Here is a 21,617-nt window from a genome sequence, read left to right as displayed (position 1 = left end):
AGTGATAGGGAACTCTTTTTTTTGCATGTAATCTGTTTGGTGTTAGATAGGGTCACACAGTTTTAGCTACATTGATCTTGAATCTGCAAGGAATTAAGTGAATTTTGTTGTGGATTCAGCTCAAGGACTGAGCATTGTAAAGATTTATTTCAACATATTCCTCAAACAGTATGATTGGTACAACCAGCTGGTGACTGGCATAAATAACTGGTGATAAGTACATCTGGTTGGAGACTGGCACAACTAGCTTTTGATTAGGACAACTTGCTTGTGACTTGCACAACTAGCTGGTGACTAGCGCAACTAACTGGTGACTGGCACAGCTAGCTGGTAACTGGCACAACTAACTGGTGACTGGCACAACTAGTTGGGGACTGGCACAACTAACTGGTGACTGGCACAGCTAGCAGGTGACTGGCACAACTAGTTGGTGACTGGCACAACTATCTTGTGACTGGCACAACTAACTGGCGACTGGCACAGCTAGCTGGTGACTGGCACAGCTAGCAGGTGACTGGCACAACTAGTTGGTGACTGGCACAACTATCTTGTGACTGGCACAACTAGCTGGCGACTGGCACAGCTAACGGGGACTGGCACAGCTAGCAGGTGACTGGCACAGCTAGCTGGTGACTGGCACAACTAGCTGGTGTCTGGCACAACTAGCTGGTGTCTGGCACAACTAGCTGGTGACTGGCACAACTAGCTGGTGACTGGCACAACTAACATGTGACTGGCAGAGCTAGCTGGTGACTGAAACAGCTACCTGGTGACTGGTACAACTAGCTGGTGATCAGCACCACCTACAGGTGACTGGCACAACTAGCTTATGACTGGCACAACTAGCTGAGGACTGGCACAACTAGCTGCAGATCAGCACCACCTACAGGTGACTGGCACAACTAGCTGGGGACAGGCACAACTAGCTGGTGTCCACACTACTAGCTGGTGACCGGCGTAACTAGCGGGTGACTAGAGCGACAAGATTGTGACTGGCACAGCTAGCTGGTAACTTGAACAACAGATTGTGACTAGCACGACTAGCTTGTGACTGGCACAACTAGCTGGTGATCGGCACCACCTACCACCTGCAGTTGACTGGCACAACTACATAGTGACTAGCACAACTAGCTGGTGACTGATACAAATAGCTGTTGACTCCAGATGCTTATAATTATGAAATTCTGAAGTTTGATTTTCATTTTCTTTACATCTTTAATGTTGCTTCAGATGAAAAGCAAAGTAAGACATATATATTTGTTATATAGGTATGCATTTTCACCTTTGATTGATGCTGCGGATGATGAGGATGAGGAGGATGAGTCAGTTCTCAATGATGCCTTTGGTATGTTATACTGATCTTAACATTCTTAGTTATTGTACTTGGTGTTATCTAAACTTTGGAACTCTTTCCAGATGATTAAAACTTTTTAAGATTTCTTTAGTATTATAAAAACTTTTAGTCTACATTTAAAAATAGCTGTCTCCAATCATTACCCACCAGCCCAATTGTTACACTCTAAATATTTCAATGGGAAACACTACGAAACCACTAATGACTCTGTGAGACTTGGCAGTTATGAAAATAGCACAGTTAACCTTTGCACATGCGCAAACATCTATTTCCAGATGTAAACAATGCCGTTAGAAAAACGGAGACAGAAACGATTAATGATTCTGTTGAAAAATAATTTATGTATCGTAAATGCAAAACATAAAAGTTATGGTCAAATTATCTCAGTGAAATCTCTGAACTATTGCTTGCAGTCGCCACTGTTGATTGTTTACCTCGGGGGATTTTTATAACGAATTGGAAAACCGACAAAAATACTATGCTCTGTAAATAGGTTTCCATACTCCATGAAAAATAAGCGATAACAAAGTAACAAAAAGGAATTTGAATAAAACAAGTGCTGTTTGCGTAGTCTGAAACTGTAAAAAAAAGATCAATGCTTGTAATTCCATGGAAAGTAACTTAAAACTGTACAAATAAAGATGTAACTAGGGATGGGAACGAATGTTCGAATATTCGAAAATCGGTCGAATATTCGAATATGAAAATCAAATTCGAATATTCGTAAATTATTGTATTTTTTTTTTCAAAATAAGTATCATTGATTTTGGGCAATATGAGCATGCTAATTCTACAGAATAAAACCATGTCATGTTAGGTTATCATGTATCAAAAGATGTCCAATTAACAAGAAAATAGCAATGCATAATTGGCAGGGGCCATCGTTACTTATTAACAGTTTGCAACAGGCGTCAATGTGTCAGATGCATGTCAAAAGATGTCCAATTAACAAGAAAATTGCAATGCATAATTACCTGGGGTTATCGCTACGGATTAACAGTTTGTATTAGGCGTAAATGTGATATCTTTTTATCTTTTGTTCATTTTAATTGGCGCCTGTTTTGTGTAACAAGTTGTAGAATTTATTTTTTCGAAAACAATACCAAACTTGTAGATATTGTCGATCTTTTCTCAATATTTTGTACGACGTTTCAAACCATCCGCAGAATCGGTTTTCATCCGCAATCGGCCGTATTCGAATTAAATTTTGAAGTAGTTAATAATAAAATCAAGAAAAACGTATGATTGATGCACAAGTTCATGTTGAAGGAGGTTTAAGTCTGCCTTACTTGCATTTTACACGACGATTTTTACACGCCGATTGAAATTTTTCAAAATGGCGGCGGTAATACAACAGCGCGTCACGTGTTTAAATGGGACGACCTGCTATTTTTATATAAAATTGCGACGGTCTAAATTATAATCTTTTTGATTTTTTGTATCATTTTGAAGCTAAAACCCTGAATTAGTTAAATATGTTCATGATTATACTGACAGAATCGTGAAATAAAACGCTAGGATCGGCGGGTTTCGCTATGTAGGATCGGGTTACCCGAAACAAATATTTTTTTGGCCTTATTTACGATTATCCACGCTTTAAACAAATGAATACGTTGTGTATATGCCAATCACTTAATAAGAATTTAAAGCTTCCATTAAAACTAACCGAATATTCGAATATGGCAAACCGAATATTCGAATATTGATTTCAGTATTCGTTCCCATCCCTAGATGTAACATATTTTTATTTTGCAGCTGGTATGAAAAATAGAACCAAGCAGGCAAATGGATCTCCAAAACAAAAACAAAACTCTATTGTAAGTTATATTTATATGTATAATAAATTGTGTGATTTATTAAACTGTATTAACATTGTTTATTTAACCAAACTGTCATAAATATAGGTAAGGTTACAGTTGAGGTTAAAGAAAGAAGCTCTTTGTGTACTTTATTGAATTCTTAAATAATTCAGGTAGATTTCTGACCCAACATGGAAATTTTTAGACTTTCAGTACATCCAAAAGGAAATAGGTCTAGTCTGTTACTAGCTGATATTTGACACAATCATGTCGATAGAACTAGAGTATGCCTTTCTTCCAGTTCATTTCCTTTAATTGTATTGTTATGTTTAATAATGGTAAGTGTCTATACAGCTTTCAATGTGGGCGTTGAATTCTTCATGTGAGGAAGCCATTCAGCTGGCTTACGGAAGGTTGGTGGTTCTACCCATGTGCCTGCTCATGATGAAATATTGCACGGAGGGGCACTGGGGTCTTCATTCACTGTAATAAGCTGAAAAGTTGCCATATGAGCTATGATTGTGTCGGTGCGATGTTGAACCCAACAAAAACAAAATTCATTGTCAGAAAATTATCTTCCAGCTGTTGTAGTAGTATTCTGTATTCATTTATATAACACAATATTAAAGTTAAACATGTATATTTGACACAGGAGGATGATTTGAAGTGGGTTGAAGAAAATATTCCATCAACTTTATCAGACAAGTAAGTGTGATATACCCATTTACCCAAGGATACAGAATTATCTACTTAGTCTATTTAGCTCATATTGAGGTTTTGCATGCAACTTAAAATCTTTCTAAGTACTAGGACTATTGGATTGAGACTACAAAGCTATGTTAAGGGTCAGTGTATAAGGTCACATATCTTGGACTTGTATTTTAACAGAACTATGCCCCTTTTGTAGTTGACCCTTACCCTGTTAAATATCTAAAATGGACTGGTCTATCATTCAATTTGGGCAGTACCATTAATTATTTGAAGGGGTGTTCACTGAAAATTTACAGACTGAATAGTGAACAGTGCAGACCATGATCAGCCTGCACAAAAGTGCAGGCTGATCTTGGTCTGCACTGGTTGCATAGGCAGAATCACTTGCTGCCAGCAGGCTAAAGGTTAATGTGTAAATACTGCATACAAATTTCTGCCATTGCAAGTACTTGTAAATTACAGCAGGTTTTATCATTTTAACCCATACCAGGGATCATCCTACAAGGCGATTTGAGCGATATCGTCGCTTTTAAGTCGGCCACTTCGCCTAATTATCGCCTCCGGGCGAAATCCGAATCGCCGAGTTTTTCAGCGAGTGATTATCTGTTTACTTAAAGTTGTAAAACTTTATGCATATTCTAGATTAAATTATCGATAAATCCATAGTCAACCCCGCCTACTCGCCTGTCAGACTTCAGCCAATCGTAGCGTTAATATCCCACAGTGTCAATCAATAATATTGTAAGCCGCCGCCATTTTGAAAATTTTCAATCGGCGTGTAAAAAGCCGATAAACTTAACGAGAGCATGATCTTATGCTGCAGTTGTATATTATTCTTTCATTTTATTAAAGATTACTTCAAAATTTATTTCAATTACCATGATTACGGTCAATTTCTGTAAATGAATTGCTCGGGTACTGCGGATAAAAAAATGATTTTGCGGACGTCAGAACTGCCGTACAAAATATTGTAAAAAGATCGCCATTACCTACGAGTTTGGTGTTATTTCGAAAAAATAAATAAATAAATGAATTAAATGTATAAATGCAAAAATCAGGCATTATAAAAGCACGAGAATCGAAATATGAATGAAAAATTTCACGGCGTTTTGATCGTGCACCTGTTAAATTACGAGTTTCGGACATGTAAATTTCGGATAAAAATTTAAAGGCGACTTTTTCATAGCTAAGTTTATACTTTATTTAGAAATTCATGAAAATGATAATGCAAAAATCAATTTTCTTAAATAATTACTGTTTATAAGTTACAGCTAGACCCATAGAAAGTGGATATATATAGGCAGGAAACTGAATGCTATGCCGATTCTTCTCCTTAAATTCCTCAACTTCTCCCTAAATTCTGCGGAAGGAGAAGTCACTTCTCCCTAAAATTGTGACCTAGGATGATCCCTGCATACTGTGACACAGTTGTATCAGTACTTTTATAAAATCCATTTTATTGACAGGCCTTTGAATAGTCAAGCGTGCTGTCATCTGACAGCTCTTGTTAGCTCACCTGTCACGTAGTGACAAGGTGAGCTTTTTTGATCGCCCGTCGTCTGTCCACAATTTCTGTGAACACGATAGAGACCATATTTTGCATTCAATTTTAATTAAACTTGCACACTACATGTATTGGCATAATATCTCGGTTGCTTTCGAAAACTGGTCAGATCCCATCATGGGTTCCAGATTTATTGCCCCTTAAAGGGCCAAAATTTGCTACTTTGGCTTGTAAACAGGATAGAGACCATACTTTGCCATCAGTTATAATCAAACTTGCACACAACTTGTATTGGCATAATATCTTGGTTCCTTTTGAAACTGGCCAGATCCCATCATGGGTTCCAGAGTTATGGCCCCTTAAAGGGCCAAAATTTGCTATTTTTGGCTTGTGAACACGATAGAGACCAAATTTTGCAATCAATTTTAATTAAACTTGCACACAACTTGTATTGGCATAAAATCTCAGTTCCTTTCGAAAACTGGCCAGATCCCATCATGGGTTCCAGAGTTATGGCCCCTTAAAAGGCCAAAGTTTGCTATTTTTGGCTTGTGAACACGATAGAGACCACATTTTGGAATTGATTTTAATCAAACTTGCACACAACTTGTATTGGCATAATATCTCGGTTCCTGACCAGATCCCATCATGGGTTCCAGAGTTAAAGGGCCAAAATGTGCTATTCTTGCTTTTTCAGCCATATAGAGACTTCATCTATGGTTAGATTTGATACAAACTTGCAAAATATCTTTAACAACAATAGATTTTGGATTCCATGATGAATCCGGCAGATCCAATCACAGGTTTCAGAGTTAAGGCCCCTGAAAGAGCCAACATTTGTTAATTTTTACCTTGTGAACACAATAGAAGTGACATTTTACATTTGAGTTTAACCACACTTACACACAACTTAAGTCACAATAATATCTCGGTTCCTTTCAAAAACCGGCTAGATTCGGTCATGGGCTCTAGAGTTACTGCAAAAGGGGTAAAATTTTCTATATTGGCCCTTTCAGCCATATAGAGGTTTCATTTATGCTTTGATTTGATACAAACTTGCACAGAATGTTTATCTAGATGATCTCTAGGCCAAGTTTGAAACTTGGTCATGTGGGGTCAATAACTAGGTCACCAGGTCAAATCAAAGGAAAAGCTTGTTAACAACCTGGAGGCCACATTTATGACCCTATCTTCATGAAACTTGGTCAGCTTGTTAACACTCTTTAGACCACATTTATGACCCTATCTTCATGAAGCTTGGTCAGAATGTTCATCTTGATGATTTCTAGGCCAGGTTAGAAACTAGGTCATATGGGGTCAAAAACTAGGTCACCACTCAAATCAAAGGAAAAGCTTGTTAACACTATAGAAGCCACATTTATGACCCTGTCTTCATGAAACATGGTCAGAATGTTTATCTTGATGATTCCAAGGCCAAGTTTAACAGGTGAGCAAAATAGGGTCATTATGATCCTCTTGTTATGCCCCCGGCACATAGTGATTTTCCTGTCCGTTCGTTCGTCCGTCCGTTCATCCGTCCATCCGTCGTCCATACAAGGTTAACCAAATGGGACCGTTTCGTCTAGTATCAATACCCCTTACTAGAATGACTTGATACTAATGCAGATGTAACCTGTGACCATTCCTCATCTTCAGATATCACATGACCTCAGTTTGACCTTGAACTTGACCTCGTTTTGGACTTGGGTTGCTTTGTATCGACAAGGATGCCATCAGGGGCATCAAGCGTTTACTGAACGCAGCTCCTTGTTTTTAAAAGTGCAGTGAAAAATTCAGCAGAAAAAGAAATAAAATTTTTACACTGTATGAAGGAGAGGCATTAATAACACCACTGATTATATATTTCAGAGCGCAGACATTGATTGAATCTGATGAGGAAATCATGACAGTGAAATACGAAATGTCAAAGATGCAATAACCTTGTGTGGGATCCTTTAACATTGACTGTGATTTCTGTATATATTATCTATGGACTCGGTCTGTACTACCACAGTTGTACATGTTGGATTTTCCTGTATGACTGGTAGTTAGGGACTCATTCTACATCCATAATGTTCTTCTAGCTTGGGTTGACACATTTTAAGTTGGATTTTTGGTTCTGGACAAGCTTTTAGTTACAGCCAAATTATGAGATAAATAAAGATGCTTCTTAGGAAATGTTGAGAAAAGTGTTGAAGTTTTTATATACATTCTGTTTTAAGACTTTATTGTAGAATTTTCTTGTATGTATTTTGCATCTGTGTTTAGTTTTTTTGTTGTTGAAAGAAATTTGTATGAGACATACTTACACTGTATAAATTTGTATGATATTGTGCTCAACCTGAACTAGTCTGATATATGGGAAAGGTTGTGTTGAATCAGGAGTTTGACCGTCTTTAAACCATATATTTTATAGCTTCAAGCAATGACATACCATATTTATTCCATTAAACACCTTACTTCTCTGAAGCAGTTTAAGCAAATGGTTGAAAAGCTGATCTTTCAGACATTTCTTGAACAGCATAATGTGTTTATCTTTATTTAATGAAATTTTTATGGATGGAAAAAGTAAAAAAAGCAATTGAAAAAAGCACCCACTTCACACAGTCCTTGTTTCCATCTTTTTGCCAACTCGTGCCTGATGTAAAGTGTAGAGGGGCATTCTACATGACTTCCTTCTTCCTGGGAAGTTGCACTGTGACCTGAACTGTCCTGATCAACGAATCAGTATTGTCCTGATCTTCATTTGTATGGTGCTTAGTAGGATAAATGTGGTGGTCTGAAGCCGTGGGATCAATTCAGGTGCTTCAGTTAATCCTTATGGGAATATAGAAGACTATTCTGTTATCTATTTTACATTTTTGATGTATGTTGTACTGGGGTAAGCAGTGAATTTCATTGTGTGAATGTATACCTCCATGTATTAAATGTCACATAAATTTCTGTTGGGGGGAAACTGAATTTTTGTTTTTCATGTGTAATTCACGAATCTTATTTATGCTTGTGGAATATGTTATAATCCTCTGTTCATAATAAGAGATAAATATGTATAGTCACACTTTATGTCAAGTGCCAACACGGGCTGTTCTATTGTAGTTGGTCTTAATTCACAGGTAAACTGCTTGGCAGTTGTTGGAAATTAAACAAATGGTCTTCAGAAGTATTGTGGTTACTGTATATTGGTGGTGTTAATCACAGGGTTGACTGTATTTGTTCTTTCATATGTACACATTTCATTATTTTGTTGATCTTCAAATATCATTGTAAACAATAAATTATAATTACTTTGATGTTTCTGTATAAACTTAGGTATACAAAATGATCAGGTTGTTAAAAAATCCTGCAGTTTCTGGTTAACGTTTTAGCCCACCTGAGCACGAAATGCTTTGGTCAAGCTATTTTGATCACTCTCTGTCCGTCTGTATTCTGTCTGTCGTCCTTCCATTTGCGCTTTTTTAGAGATGATCAGAATTGCACCAAAGTAAGCTGGTAGCATCCTGGCATAGTCCAAAGCCTGTTTAAATGTTTTAGCTTGGCCTCTTTAAGCGTCCGCCAGAGCTAAAAATAGAAAAAAAACACCTTTCAGTGACTTCTTTTCGTGAACTGCTTAATGGATTTTCATCAAACTTGGTCTGTAGCATCATTATATGGTCCTCCAAAATGTTTTTCATTGTGGATGCTTGGCCCATTTAATATATTTCAAAGTATACTTGATAAGGGAAACAAATTGCACCAATCATGTTTTGAGTGTGTTTTATAAGGTTTGAAGCAGAAAGAGGGTGGTATTTCAAAGCAGCTTGTAGTGCATGGGATCTATGTCCATTGCTCCCAGATCAAGGCTTCACTTGAATTTCAAAGATTTATTATGGTGCCTGTGACTAAGGTCTAGCTTAAAGGTCATGGTTACATAGATCAGATGTTTACAGACTAGACCATGACTCTGTTGTTGGTGAAAAGTTTTGGTACAAATAGCATTTCCACTCCGTATCTTAAGTTACTTGGCAATTACATTTCACTAAAGCATGAAATGTGGTATACAACATAATGTTAATTGTTCAAGACATTTTCCTAAGAGTCCATTAGGTTCTGTGGTTCTTCCAATGATTTGGAAAGACATTCTTGTTTATGCTAGCATTGCATGACTGCTGTCGAGTACATTGTCTGATTGAGTATGGATTGGGAACCATTACTTTAGTACTTCCATAATTTGAAAGATAATTGACAGTTCTGCTCAACTCATTAGCATTTATAGCTTGTAATGATTAATGTTGAGGTGATACATTGATACCACCTATGTTTCATGAATGGAAACATTATGGAGTCATTCATGACAGAATAACTGGTATACATGTAACAATGTCATGTCCTATTTTTTTACAATTGTGAAGTGCAAATTAATGTATATGCATTAATAGCGCATTTTAATTAAGTTAGCATAATTTGGTTAATGCTTCTTAAAAGCAGTATTGAACTTACAAATGAATGTTAATCATTTTATTAAAAGTATATTTGAAAACATTAAAAGATATTTTACAATTGTGAATATGAACAGATCCCTGCATCAAGAGATGCTGTTGTAATATGCATATTTAAAGGGATGACATAAAGTAGGTGATGGATTCAAGCACCTGCTAGTCCTTGATTTGACTCTCAGTATCACAGACTTAGTGACAACATTATTTGGATAAATCGCTGGAAAGCAGGGTTATACCAATATTTCCGAGACAGTATTTTCTGCTCGCTAATATACACACAAGATCAGTGTCATTGTACAAACTGTTGCTGGGTCGTTAGTGATTTAGTACATACAACACCTTGATACACTTCCATCCAGGATAATTAGACATTCAACAAAAGCGTCTTTAGAATACAGTGCATTTGCGATGCTACGAATCACAATTTAACGAAATACCGGTATACTACGAAAAGGTGTTGTGACCCTGGCTGCTTTCCATCTTATTTCAATGTAACAAAGTTGCGGTTTGACGAAAATGCAATTTTACGAAAAATGCGCTCCTACGAATGTATTGTTATGCCCTTAAAGCCTGTTTTCAACTTGTTTATCCCCCCGCCAAAGGCGAAGGGGATATTAGAAATGCTCTCCGTCCGTGCGTGCGTGAGTGCGTCCGCAACGATCTTTGTCCGGAGCATAACTCCAAAAGTACTGGAGGGATTTTCTTCAAACTTCATACACTGATAGAACACATTGGGAGGAAGTGCAGTGTGCAAGAACAATAACTCTACCTTGCCTATTTTTTGAGTTATTCCCCTTTATCTTATTTTCTTAAAAAATTTTGTCCGGAGCATAACTCCAAAAGTACTGGAGGGATTTTCTTCAGACTTCATACACTGATAGAACACATTGGGAGGAAGTGCAATGTGCAAGAACAATAACTCTACCTTGCCTATTTTTTGAGTTATTCCCCTTTATCTTATTTTCTTAAAAAGTTTGTCCGGAGCATAACTCCAAAAGTACTGGAGGGATTTTCTTCAAACTTCATACACTGATAGAACACATTGGGAGAAAGTGCAGTGTGCAAGAACAATAACTCTGCCTTGCCTATTTTTTGAGTTATTCCCCTTTATCATATTTTCTTAAAAAAAATTTGTCCGGAGCATTTCTTCTTCATGCATAGAGGGATTTTGATATAACTTGGCACAGATGTTCACCACCACGAGACAGAATGTCATGCGCAAGATCCAGGTCCCTAGGTCTAAGGTCAAGGTCACACTTAGAGGCCAAAGGTCAGATACAAGAATGACATTGTCCGAAGCATTTCTTCTTCATGCATGGAGGGATTTTGATGTAACTTGGCACAATTATACACCATCATGAGACGAAGTGTCATGCGCAGTTCCCTTCTTTAGAATTACTTCCCTTTGTTGTTACTTTAAATAGCTTTTATTGTAACTTTTTCATTACTAGTCGTAGGGAAAAATCGAGACCACTTTTCTGTAGTACAACATGCATGCTACATCCAATTTTGAGGTGTATTTTGACCAATCTCTACCTGGTAAAGATTTTTTTGTGGACTTGCAATTTTTTTTTTTTTTTTTTTTTTTTTTTTTAAGATTAACTTCCCTTAGTTGTTACTATAAATAACTTATATTGTAACATTTTTATAATTGACCGTAGGGAAAAAACAAGACCACTTTTCTGTGGTACAACATGGATGTTACTTTCCAATTTTACGTGTATTTTAAGATATCTCTACCTGGTAAGGAGTTTTTTGTGGACTTAGAAAAACAAAAGACTTACAATGATTACTAAACAACCACAAAATTAAAATTCCATTTGCAAATACAGCTGCAAGAGTAAAGAAATTTGCTGTGACGGGCATATATTGTGACATTCTGGCACTCGTATTCCCTGTTAGCTTTCCATTCCTTCTTTTTACAGTAGCCATATAGAAAAACATCATAGCTGTACTGTTCATGAAAATTAATAAAATTTAGCAGTAAACCACCTCACCACTGACTTATTCTTTCTTCCACATCTTTAAAACCCCTGATGCGGACCACAACTAAATGGTTCTTCAAAGCTTTCCCCAAAATTAATACTTTCAGACACTAACTTGCCAGGAACTTTAGCCTTCAGTTATAACATGCCCGGCGGGGGGATTGGCCATGTCTAACATGGCTCTTGTTTTAGTTGCGATTTTATGAATACCTGTATCATCTAAGTTTTCACACCTTCCATAACGGCGTGAAAACGCTTTAGAGTGCAAAGTGTCACTATCATTTAGCTGGGTGTAAACAGTAATTAAAGTATGAAAACCTAGTAATTAAATTCGAAACACATATGCTGTACACTATGACACAAGTTAGTGGTTAATTTTTTCTCCTATAATTACAGTACAATCGCGATCCTACGAAAAGCAAAGGGACCGGCCTTTTTTTTAACGTAATATCGCATTTTCGTTCGAGCGTAGCATAGGAAATTTCGCTATACAGCACCTTAATATCTACACGTCGTAACCCGTGATATTTAAACATGTGATTTTCATATCGGAGTACATGTATACCAATTTTATATGTACATCTTGTTTACTACAAATCTTATTTGAATCTGAACTCGGATGGTATCTAGAATGTAAAACGGGTTTGTTTTTTCTTCTTCACTTTTTATTCACTGTACATAAAACATATACATGGTACATTGTTGCACGAGAACAAAAATTGCAATTGCTTATTTCAATAACCTCAACTACCCTTTATTGTTTCGGAATAATAAAATGACAATATACAGACCATCAGGACTTAAATATTTTTTTTAAATTATTTTCTTTATACAGCAATTGATTAAGACATATAGATATCGTAGCAAGTGTGACTGGTATGCCATCCGATCTGATAGTTATAATTTCTCCCCAAGAAGAAATTGTCTAAAATTTGTAGAGAAGATAAAATTGTGCAGTTCCTACATGACATACATGTACCTGCACCAACTGCAAGGGACATCCATTATAATATAGAGCATTATACAAGAAGTATATTGTTTCTCAGAATTATAAATATGTTACTAAGTTAATTGTATTATGCATTATGCATTTTAATAGACACTTTTATTACAGTAATTATGACTATATAATTTAGTATATTTATGAGGTTTCATTAGGGTGAAAAGTTTAACATGTGGGCACATACATATTTTCATAGGTGACTTATGAATGACATTCATGAATTTATTGCACTTTAATGGTTTCAGATGTATGTCACTGAATACAGTCAATTGATGCATCCCAGATAGAAAAATTGCTTCTTTCATTAGTGCAGTACTGTATCATTTATATCTCTATTAATACCTACAGTTACCATACATATTATTTAGTTAAGCGTACTATAGAAGTTCATATCATGCCTTAGTCATTTGATTTTACGAGGGTAAATTTTTCTGCGTACATACACATCACACAAAATAATCAGTCTAGAAGACGGTGCATGATAAACATAATTAAGCAAATTGATTGGAAATTAAGGGTTAATACTGTGACTTTGATTTTAGCCAGGAAGTTTTTAGCCTATTCAAAATTTTTCAAGGAGTAAAGCTTTTGTCAGCATCCAAGTCGGCAACAATAGTCTTGCATATAAGTAGGTTTCTCTAAAACTGGTAGGCCAAATGCATTCAAATTTAACATGTTTCACTGGTATCATGAGATTATCTCAAAGGACAAGTTACAAACTGTAGCTTTTAATTTGCCAAAATCGTGTCCCTTTGTAACGTAATTTTGAATAGAATTTTACATGTAAGCAGCTTTCTCAAAAGTCATTTGCCAAATGCTTTCAAACTTCACACATATCTTCTGCATCATGAGATGACCTCACAGTGCAAGTTATATCTCTCCTAGCTTTTATTTTGTTAAAATTTTGTCATTTTCATACACTGAAAAGAACATACTAGGTGATACACAGGTCATTTGTATCTCTGTGTGTTTGCAGTTTCATTTCATTTCATTGATTTCAATATGCTTTGACAGCTGATCCCCAAACTTGATACACATTGCTCATCAGTATTGCTTGATCATATTGATTTGAGGTGGCTCCTGCATCATGTATTGGCCATTCTGAGCCAGGTTCCAGATTTCTGGTGTAAGTTATGCCCCTGTTTCAGCTAAAGTTTTGTCTTTTAACTAGTGTTAGGCAAATAGTCTTCAAATAACAGAGTATGCTGTCATTAGACAACTCTTGTTGCTTTTATATCTTGCTATCTATCTGCCAGGGAAAGAGTGGGTTAAGTTTGAAATCCTGCTTTCTATGTGAAGTTGGAAGTGCACTAAGGTTTTTTATGCCCTTGGGCATATAGCGATTGAACTGCCCGTTTGTCTTTACATATAAACCGAAGAGCCTACAGCCCGCATTTATGACCTGATTTAGTTAATACTCGCACTGAACAATCCTTGTGGAATGATTTACAAACTGACCATTATATAAATGACCTTGACCCTCATATGTCCTTCACCTTTAAACTTAAACCTTAACAACATTTTTGGTACTACAGCCCACATAAATACCCAATTTTGTTCATTCTCGCACTCGACTATCTATGTGGCAAGACCTACAAACTGACCTATATATATAGATGAACTTGACCGTTGTATTTTTTTCCCCTGAAAAAAACTACATCTTTGGTCATACACCCAGGCATATGATTCTGAGGCTACCATTGTTGGATGCATTATATCATTGGTCAGTCTAATAATGTGAGAGTTAAGACTGTAATGTTTATTTCATAAAGTATGTAGAGAAGCTTATTAGCCCACCATCTGATGATGGTGGGCTATTCAAATCACTCTGCGTCCGTGGTCCGTCGTCAGTCCGTCCATTAACAATTTCTCGTTATCGCATCTCCTCGGAAACTACTAAGGGGAATTTTGACCAAACTTTGTCAGAATGATGTATTGGTACCCAAGTTGTGTCCTGCTGAAAATCAGACTGGTTCAACAATTTTTGAGTGAGTTATGGCCCTTTGTATTATTTTATAATTTATATAGGGAAAAACTTTGAAAATCTTGTCCAAAACCACAGGGCCTAGGGCTTTGATATTTGATATGTAGCATCATCTAGTGGTCCTCTACCAAGATTGCTCAAATTATTTCCCTGGGTTCAAATATGGCCCCAGGGGTCACATGGTTCATATAGACTAATATTGGGAAAAACGTAAAATCTTGTCCATAACCTACAACATTCAAATTTGGACCACATGTATAGTTTTGAGTGGCAAGATGAACCTTTAAACAACTTTGTGTCATGAATTGCCTTATGGATCTTCATTAAATTTGGTCTGTAGCATCATTATAAGGTCCTCTCTCAAACCCTTTGTGTCATGAATTGCCTTATGGATCTTCATTAAATTTGGTCTGTAGCATCATTATAAGGTCCTCTCTCAAACCCTTTGTTCCAACAGGGTCACTTGACTCCTTCTAGATGCCAGTTGCACTATAACAGAAATACATTTAAACAACTTCTTCTTATCATGAACTACATGATGGCTCTTCATCAGAATTGGTCTGTAGCATCATTTTAAAGTCATCTGCCAAATTTGAGGAAATAGGGGAACTATACCCCTTCTAGATGCCAGATGCACAAGAAACAGAAATACCCTTAAACAACTTCTGCTCATGACCCACTTGATAGATCTTCGTCAAACTTAGGATGAAGCATCATTTTAGGGTTCGCTACATTTTTTTTTCAAAGGGGTCGATAAAGCTAAAAATAGAAATACCTTCAAAACATCTTCTCATGAAACATTTGATGGATCTTCATCAAACTTGGTCTGTAGCCTTTTTAAAAAAGTCCTCTTTTCAAATGGAGGCCCTAGAGTTAAATATAGAATTATTTTAGAAGGGTTTTTTCTCTTGAACTGCTTAGTGGATCTTCATAAAATTTTATTTTTCATACTCGTAGTATCCTTGTATGGTCCACTGGCACCAGATCAGAAAGAAAATGCCTCCGTACGTGTTATACCCTACCCCTAGGTATTCTATAAGAACCATGGTCATGAACGGGAAAATATACTAACCCATTCCAATCGCGTATTTCATACCTAAAACACGCAGTTCAGTAAATGTGTACTATTGATATTAAACAAGCGATAATTTATCTTCCATCGTGCACCAGTCACATTGTCCCAATATTCCATATTGCAGAGATGCTCCATATATTTCATGCTTTAGTCAACGTTACAGAAAAAACTTGCGTGAACTCCCCTAATGAACATCCGGTCTAGAGGTCATGGCAGTGTGCACATGTTAAGCGAAATGTAAACAAACAAAAACAGAATGCAATATATTTACAGTTTTACGATAAGACTCGAAATGATGAATGAAATTCATCTTGTATATGATTTTGAATTTGAAATCATACATTGGTATACATCTATTCTGTTTGTTTAATTCATTTTGCACATTTATGCTGCATATGAACATTTTAGCGTACACGTGTAGTAAAATGACGACTGACATACATTTCCACATCAGCCAATCAGAGTGTGTCTGTAATCTAGACCGGAACTTCACCAGGGAAGTTCAAGCAAGTTTTTTGTGTACCTTTGAAAAAACTGTAAACTACACATTGTTTTTCGAAGATAAGAAGTATTGAAGAAATGTGACCGGTACACAACGGAAGATAAATTACCACTTGTTTGATATCAATAGTACACATTTACCGCACTGCGTGTTTTAGGTATGAAATACGCGATTGAAATGGGTTAGTATATTTTCCCGTTCACGACCATGGTTCTTATAGAATACCTAGGGGTAGGGTATAACACGTACGGAGGCATTTTCTTTCTGATCTGGTGCCAGTGGTATGGTCGCCAATCTTTTTTTTTTCAGATGAGGACACTTGACCTGTTTTATGTTTTTTGTAATACTAAACACAATAGTTACCATTCATGATTCAGTGTGATGAACATATATTCAAAGTCAAATGATCAACTTAGGGCCACTATTTCATTCTTGTTTTTAGCTCACCTGAGCACGAAGTGCTCAAAGGTGAGCTTTAGTGATCGCCCTGTGTCCGTCGTCCGTCATCGTCCGTCCGTCCATCCGTCGTCAACATTTTGACTGTTAACACTCTAGAGGTCACATTTTTGGCCCAATCTTAATGAAACTTGGTCAGAATGTTACCCTCAATAAAATCTTGGACGAGTTCGATATTGGGTCATCTGGGATCAAAAACTAGGTCACCAGGTCAAATCAAAGGAAAAGCTTGTTTACACTCTAAAGGTCACAATTTTGGCCCAATCTTAATGAAACTTGGTCAGAATGTTACCCTCAATAAAATCTTGGACGAGTTTGATATTGGGTCATCTGGGGTCAAAAACTAGGTCACCAGGTCAAATCAAAGGAAAAGCTTGTTAACACTGTAGAGGTCACATTTTTGGACCAATCTTAATGAAACTTGGTCAGAATGTTACCCTCAATAAAATCTTGGACGAGTTTGATATTGGGTCATATCAAAGGAAAAGCTTGTTAACACTCTAGAGGTCACAAATTTGGCCCAATCTTAATGAAACTTGATCAGATTGTTATCCTCAATAAAGTCTTGGACGATTTCGATATTGGGTCATCTTGGGTCAAAAACTAGGTCACCAGGTCAAATCAAAGGAAAAGCTTGTTAACACTGTAGAGGCCGCATTTATGACTGTATCTTCATGAAACTTGGTCAGAATGTTAATATTGATGATCTTAAGGTCCATTTTGAATCTGGGTCATGTAGGGTCAAAAACTAGGTCACCAGGTCAAATCAAAGGAAATGCTAGTTTACACTGTAGAGGCCACATTTATGACCTTATCTTAATGAAACTTGGTGAGAATGTTAATCTTGATGATCTTTAAGTCAAGTTTAAATCTGGGTCAGGTGGGATCAAAAACTAGGTTACTAGGTCAAATCAAAGGAAAACCTTGTTAACACTCTAGAGGCCATATTTACGACTGTATCTTCATGAAACTTAGTCAGAATGTTAAACTTGATGATCTTTAGGACAAGTTCGAATCTGGGTCATGTCGGGTCAAAAACTAGGTCACCAGGTCAAATCAAAGGAAAAGCTAGTTAACACTTTAGAGGCCACATTTATGACCATATCTTAATGAAACTTGGTCAGAATGTTAGTCTTGATGATCTTTAGGTCAAGTTTAAATCTGGGTCAGGTGGGGTCAAAAACTAGGTCACTAGGTCATATCAAAGGAAAACCTTGTTAACACTCTAGAGGTCACATTTATGACTGTTTCTTCGTGAAACTTAGTCAGAATGTTAAACTTGATGATCTTTAAGTTCGAATCTGGGTCATGTCGGGTCAAAAACTAGGTCACGGGATCAAATCAAAGGAATAGCTAGTTAATACTTTAGAGGCCACATTAATTTATGACCCTATCTTAATGAAACTTGGTCAGAATGTTAATCTTAATGATCTTTAGGTCAATAGGTCAGGTGAGCGATACAGGGCCTTCATGGCCCTCTTGTTTTTAATGTTCCATTCATTTCTTTCTTAAAATTGTTGATTATGTTCCAGATAGATGCTACCTGACAAGTGTAGTAATGCATGTAACTTTGTTAGAATTATATTATTATTTCTGTTGATGTAAATAATGTTTGTATATAAGTGGTTTGTAAAGTTGCAAGTGATTGCAATAAATATATTAATAAGTCGTTTATTTTTCTTTTTTTCCTTGATAAAAAAAGTAGTCGTAGGCTCGCAATCTGTTAAAATTTTCTTTCACAGCTTAATTTCTGTAACGTTATATTGAAATGGTTAAACAATGATATGCTGCAACAGTGCCGCTGTTCGTCTAGTCTTGACACTGATCGTGTAGGTAGTAGGTTTGATACCTTCCAGGCGCTCAAATTCTGGTACATCTGAGGATTTCCATTAAAAAGGGCTAGGCGTCAGACACAGAGAGGTCCAGCAAACTAACGCTTTTCCTAGGTGGTACTGTAATAGTCTGTCTTCGCCTCATACTTTGACAGAAATATAAAATGCATTGCTGACCGAAGTCCAGGTGACCGACTGTCGCTGGTAGAATACACGGAATGGTACTTGGGGGTCTTGCACCGTGCTACTTTCTATGGATCTTATTTTCCTCCTTATGGGATCAAGTCAATGATAATGACCCCGTGAAAAGATACTGATGAATTTTAAGCAAACTAGCAATTGCTCATAAGACACGATTCACCCACACAGTCCTTGATCAGTTGTGTCAAACTATTTAAATGTCCAAACATGTACGACCAGTTTCTCTACCGGTCCGCCCCGTGTGGTTCTGGGACGATCTGTGCATGAAAAGAATTGGAACCACTGCCTTACCCTTGCATGGTCGTAAGAGGCGACTAATAGGGTCTTAACTTGGTTTTTGCTATAACTGTGATTCCAGCAGGTATGCAAATTTTGATTCCATACCTCGTGTTTTTATTTCGATGTAAATGAGATGTGAAACCAACATTTGTAGTCGTGTTTGGCGCCATATAACCTATACTGTGTTGGTGCGCCGTAAAACCCAAATAAATAAATCTCCACCGGTCCAACATGATTATCCAACTAAACGCGCGCACAGGGTACACGTTCACGGACAGGTACAACATTTATGGCGATGGCTAGATTACACATTTTTTTAAAACGTTTACTGTAACCTTGACCTTTCAATTAGGGATCTGATTAAATTTATAGAGGTCTCTTGGAAGCAAAATGCACAACCAAGAACCGCTGTGGGTTTATTATGGGTATTGGGTATATATCTTCTAATTTATTTACAAATGTAAACAACTACATGATATATTTTTCAACTGATTGATTTTCCTAATCATATCCTGCAGAGGTCTCTTGTAGAATGTACCACTCTTACTATATCCATGTTTATCAAATTATCAGTATTATCCTCTAACCTGCTAAATTTCTAAAATGGACTTGTCCATCACTTAAATTGGGCAATGTCATTTATTATTTGAAGGGGTGTTCAATGAAAATTCACTGACTGAACAGCGAACAGTTGCAGACCATGACCAGCCTTCATGGATGTGCAGGTTGATCTTGGTCTGCACTGGTCGCAAAGGCAGAATTACTTGCCGCCAGCAGGCTAAAGGCTAACAACATTAGATAGTAAATGTTAACTGATTCTATATATATATTTAACCATTTTTATACATCTTTCATATGATTCTGTATACAAAGGATATCTCCTACAATCACCAAAAAAGTAACATTTACAGCAAATATAACTTTTAAATGTATAATACGACAATTGTTCTAGTTCATTGAATCTATTCATACCCCATTTAGTAACAGGACGGATAAAAACACCGTTTTACTAGACTTCTCACTATTGCATTAAGCGTCAATACTGATGTAAGAATTCCTGTAATACATTATCCATGCACTACACTGTTCATAGAAAGTTGTCTTGTGAATGTTAAATTAACATAACTAAAAGCACTGACAACTTAAAGATGCGAGTTTTTATATATATTTAATTAGTCAGTGCACCATCATTAAAAACTATTTTTGTTTCATGTTCATGTATCGCACACACATAGTCGGAAATAAGGGCAATATCATATGCAAACTTGGATCCCAAATGTGTGTATTGCGATTGCTTGTACTACACTCTTTTTAAGACCATGCTATAAAAAATAAGAGAAGAGAATAGGACTGTTCCAATCTTACTTATCTTACATAATCATTGCTTAACGCTAGTTCATGTAATACATATTTTTACTGTTTTGTGCTAACTTTGCAAAACTTACCATCTATACCACCATTTTTTTGGCACATTCTAAAGAACTTTCATATTAATGGTATCAAAACATTGAAAAACAATGAAGGCAACAAACAGCTTTTGCATTTTTCATACATGCCACTAAATACAAAATTATATTTTACTAGTACCTGCAACATTTTGTAAACAGACACTTCAGCAGATATTTACAAGCCTTATATCATAATATCAGATATTTTGAAACTCGACAAAGCCCAAAAAAACTATATAGAGAGATTGATGCATCCTCTGTAAACAGCAGATCTCGAAATGTTTTTATTCACAAGACTGAAACGCTGAATATGCACTATTGTACATCAAGAAATGCAAAACACTTTGCTTCTCGAATGTTTTATTTTAGATATATGTCTTAAATTACCTACCTGATGACCTACTCGGAAAAACGTATGCCAAATAATTGTAATAACGTTAAAATATTACCTCACCTGAACTTCGGAGTTCAAAATCAAAGAAAATGTTTTGGAATGAAAATTGTATGGGTATTGTGGTTTGATAACTGTATCTTTATTCCTCGTCTTCGCAAGCCAACATTATGGTTTTATTTTTGTTTCGTGATTATTTTGTCTCATTGGCTTTTTTCGACTGTTATTATTGCCTATCAAAATAAATAAAGTGGTTTTTAAAAACACTATATTTATTGCCTTGAGACTTCGGTCATATATGATGATGGACCATGTCTGAATTTGAACTTAATTCGTGAACTGTCCAAAAAATTTCTTTGACTGTTTCAAGAATATGTTCATCAGATGTTCTATCATACATAATACAGCTTTTTCAACATTTCAAGAACTTTTCCTTTAACATAAGGTTTTTGAACTTGAAGTTCTTTATCTGTTTGGGAGCCAATATGTTCAATGTGCATGCTTTTTCTTGAATTGCGTGAGAACGTTTTTGAATTTCTCGCAGGTGAACATGTATACATGTAATATTTATCCAGCATACATGTATGTACAGCATATTTGCAGAATATTAGCTGCATA

At 36.3% G+C, this 21,617-nt stretch overlaps 1 protein-coding gene across 1 annotated transcript in view; it reads left to right on the top strand.

Annotated features, from left to right (window-relative positions):
• Positions 1 to 18,517, top strand: part of LOC123529383 (transmembrane protein 87A-like) — a 69,526-nt gene extending 51,009 nt beyond the window's left edge. Inside the window, exons 15-18 of the mRNA XM_045309699.2 lie at positions 1,269 to 1,345; positions 3,110 to 3,171; positions 3,806 to 3,858; positions 7,238 to 18,517. Coding sequence (XP_045165634.2) covers positions 1,269 to 1,345; positions 3,110 to 3,171; positions 3,806 to 3,858; positions 7,238 to 7,307 — 262 coding nt within the window. The 3' untranslated portion in view covers positions 7,308 to 18,517. The remainder of the gene's footprint in view (positions 1 to 1,268; positions 1,346 to 3,109; positions 3,172 to 3,805; positions 3,859 to 7,237) is intronic.
• The last annotated feature ends 3,100 nt before the right edge of the window (positions 18,518 to 21,617 follow it).

Source organism: Mercenaria mercenaria, chromosome 1, assembly GCF_021730395.1.
Source record: "Mercenaria mercenaria strain notata chromosome 1, MADL_Memer_1, whole genome shotgun sequence".
Lineage (NCBI taxonomy): Eukaryota > Metazoa > Mollusca > Bivalvia > Venerida > Veneridae > Mercenaria > Mercenaria mercenaria.
This window is presented reverse-complemented; position numbering and strand designations above follow the sequence as displayed.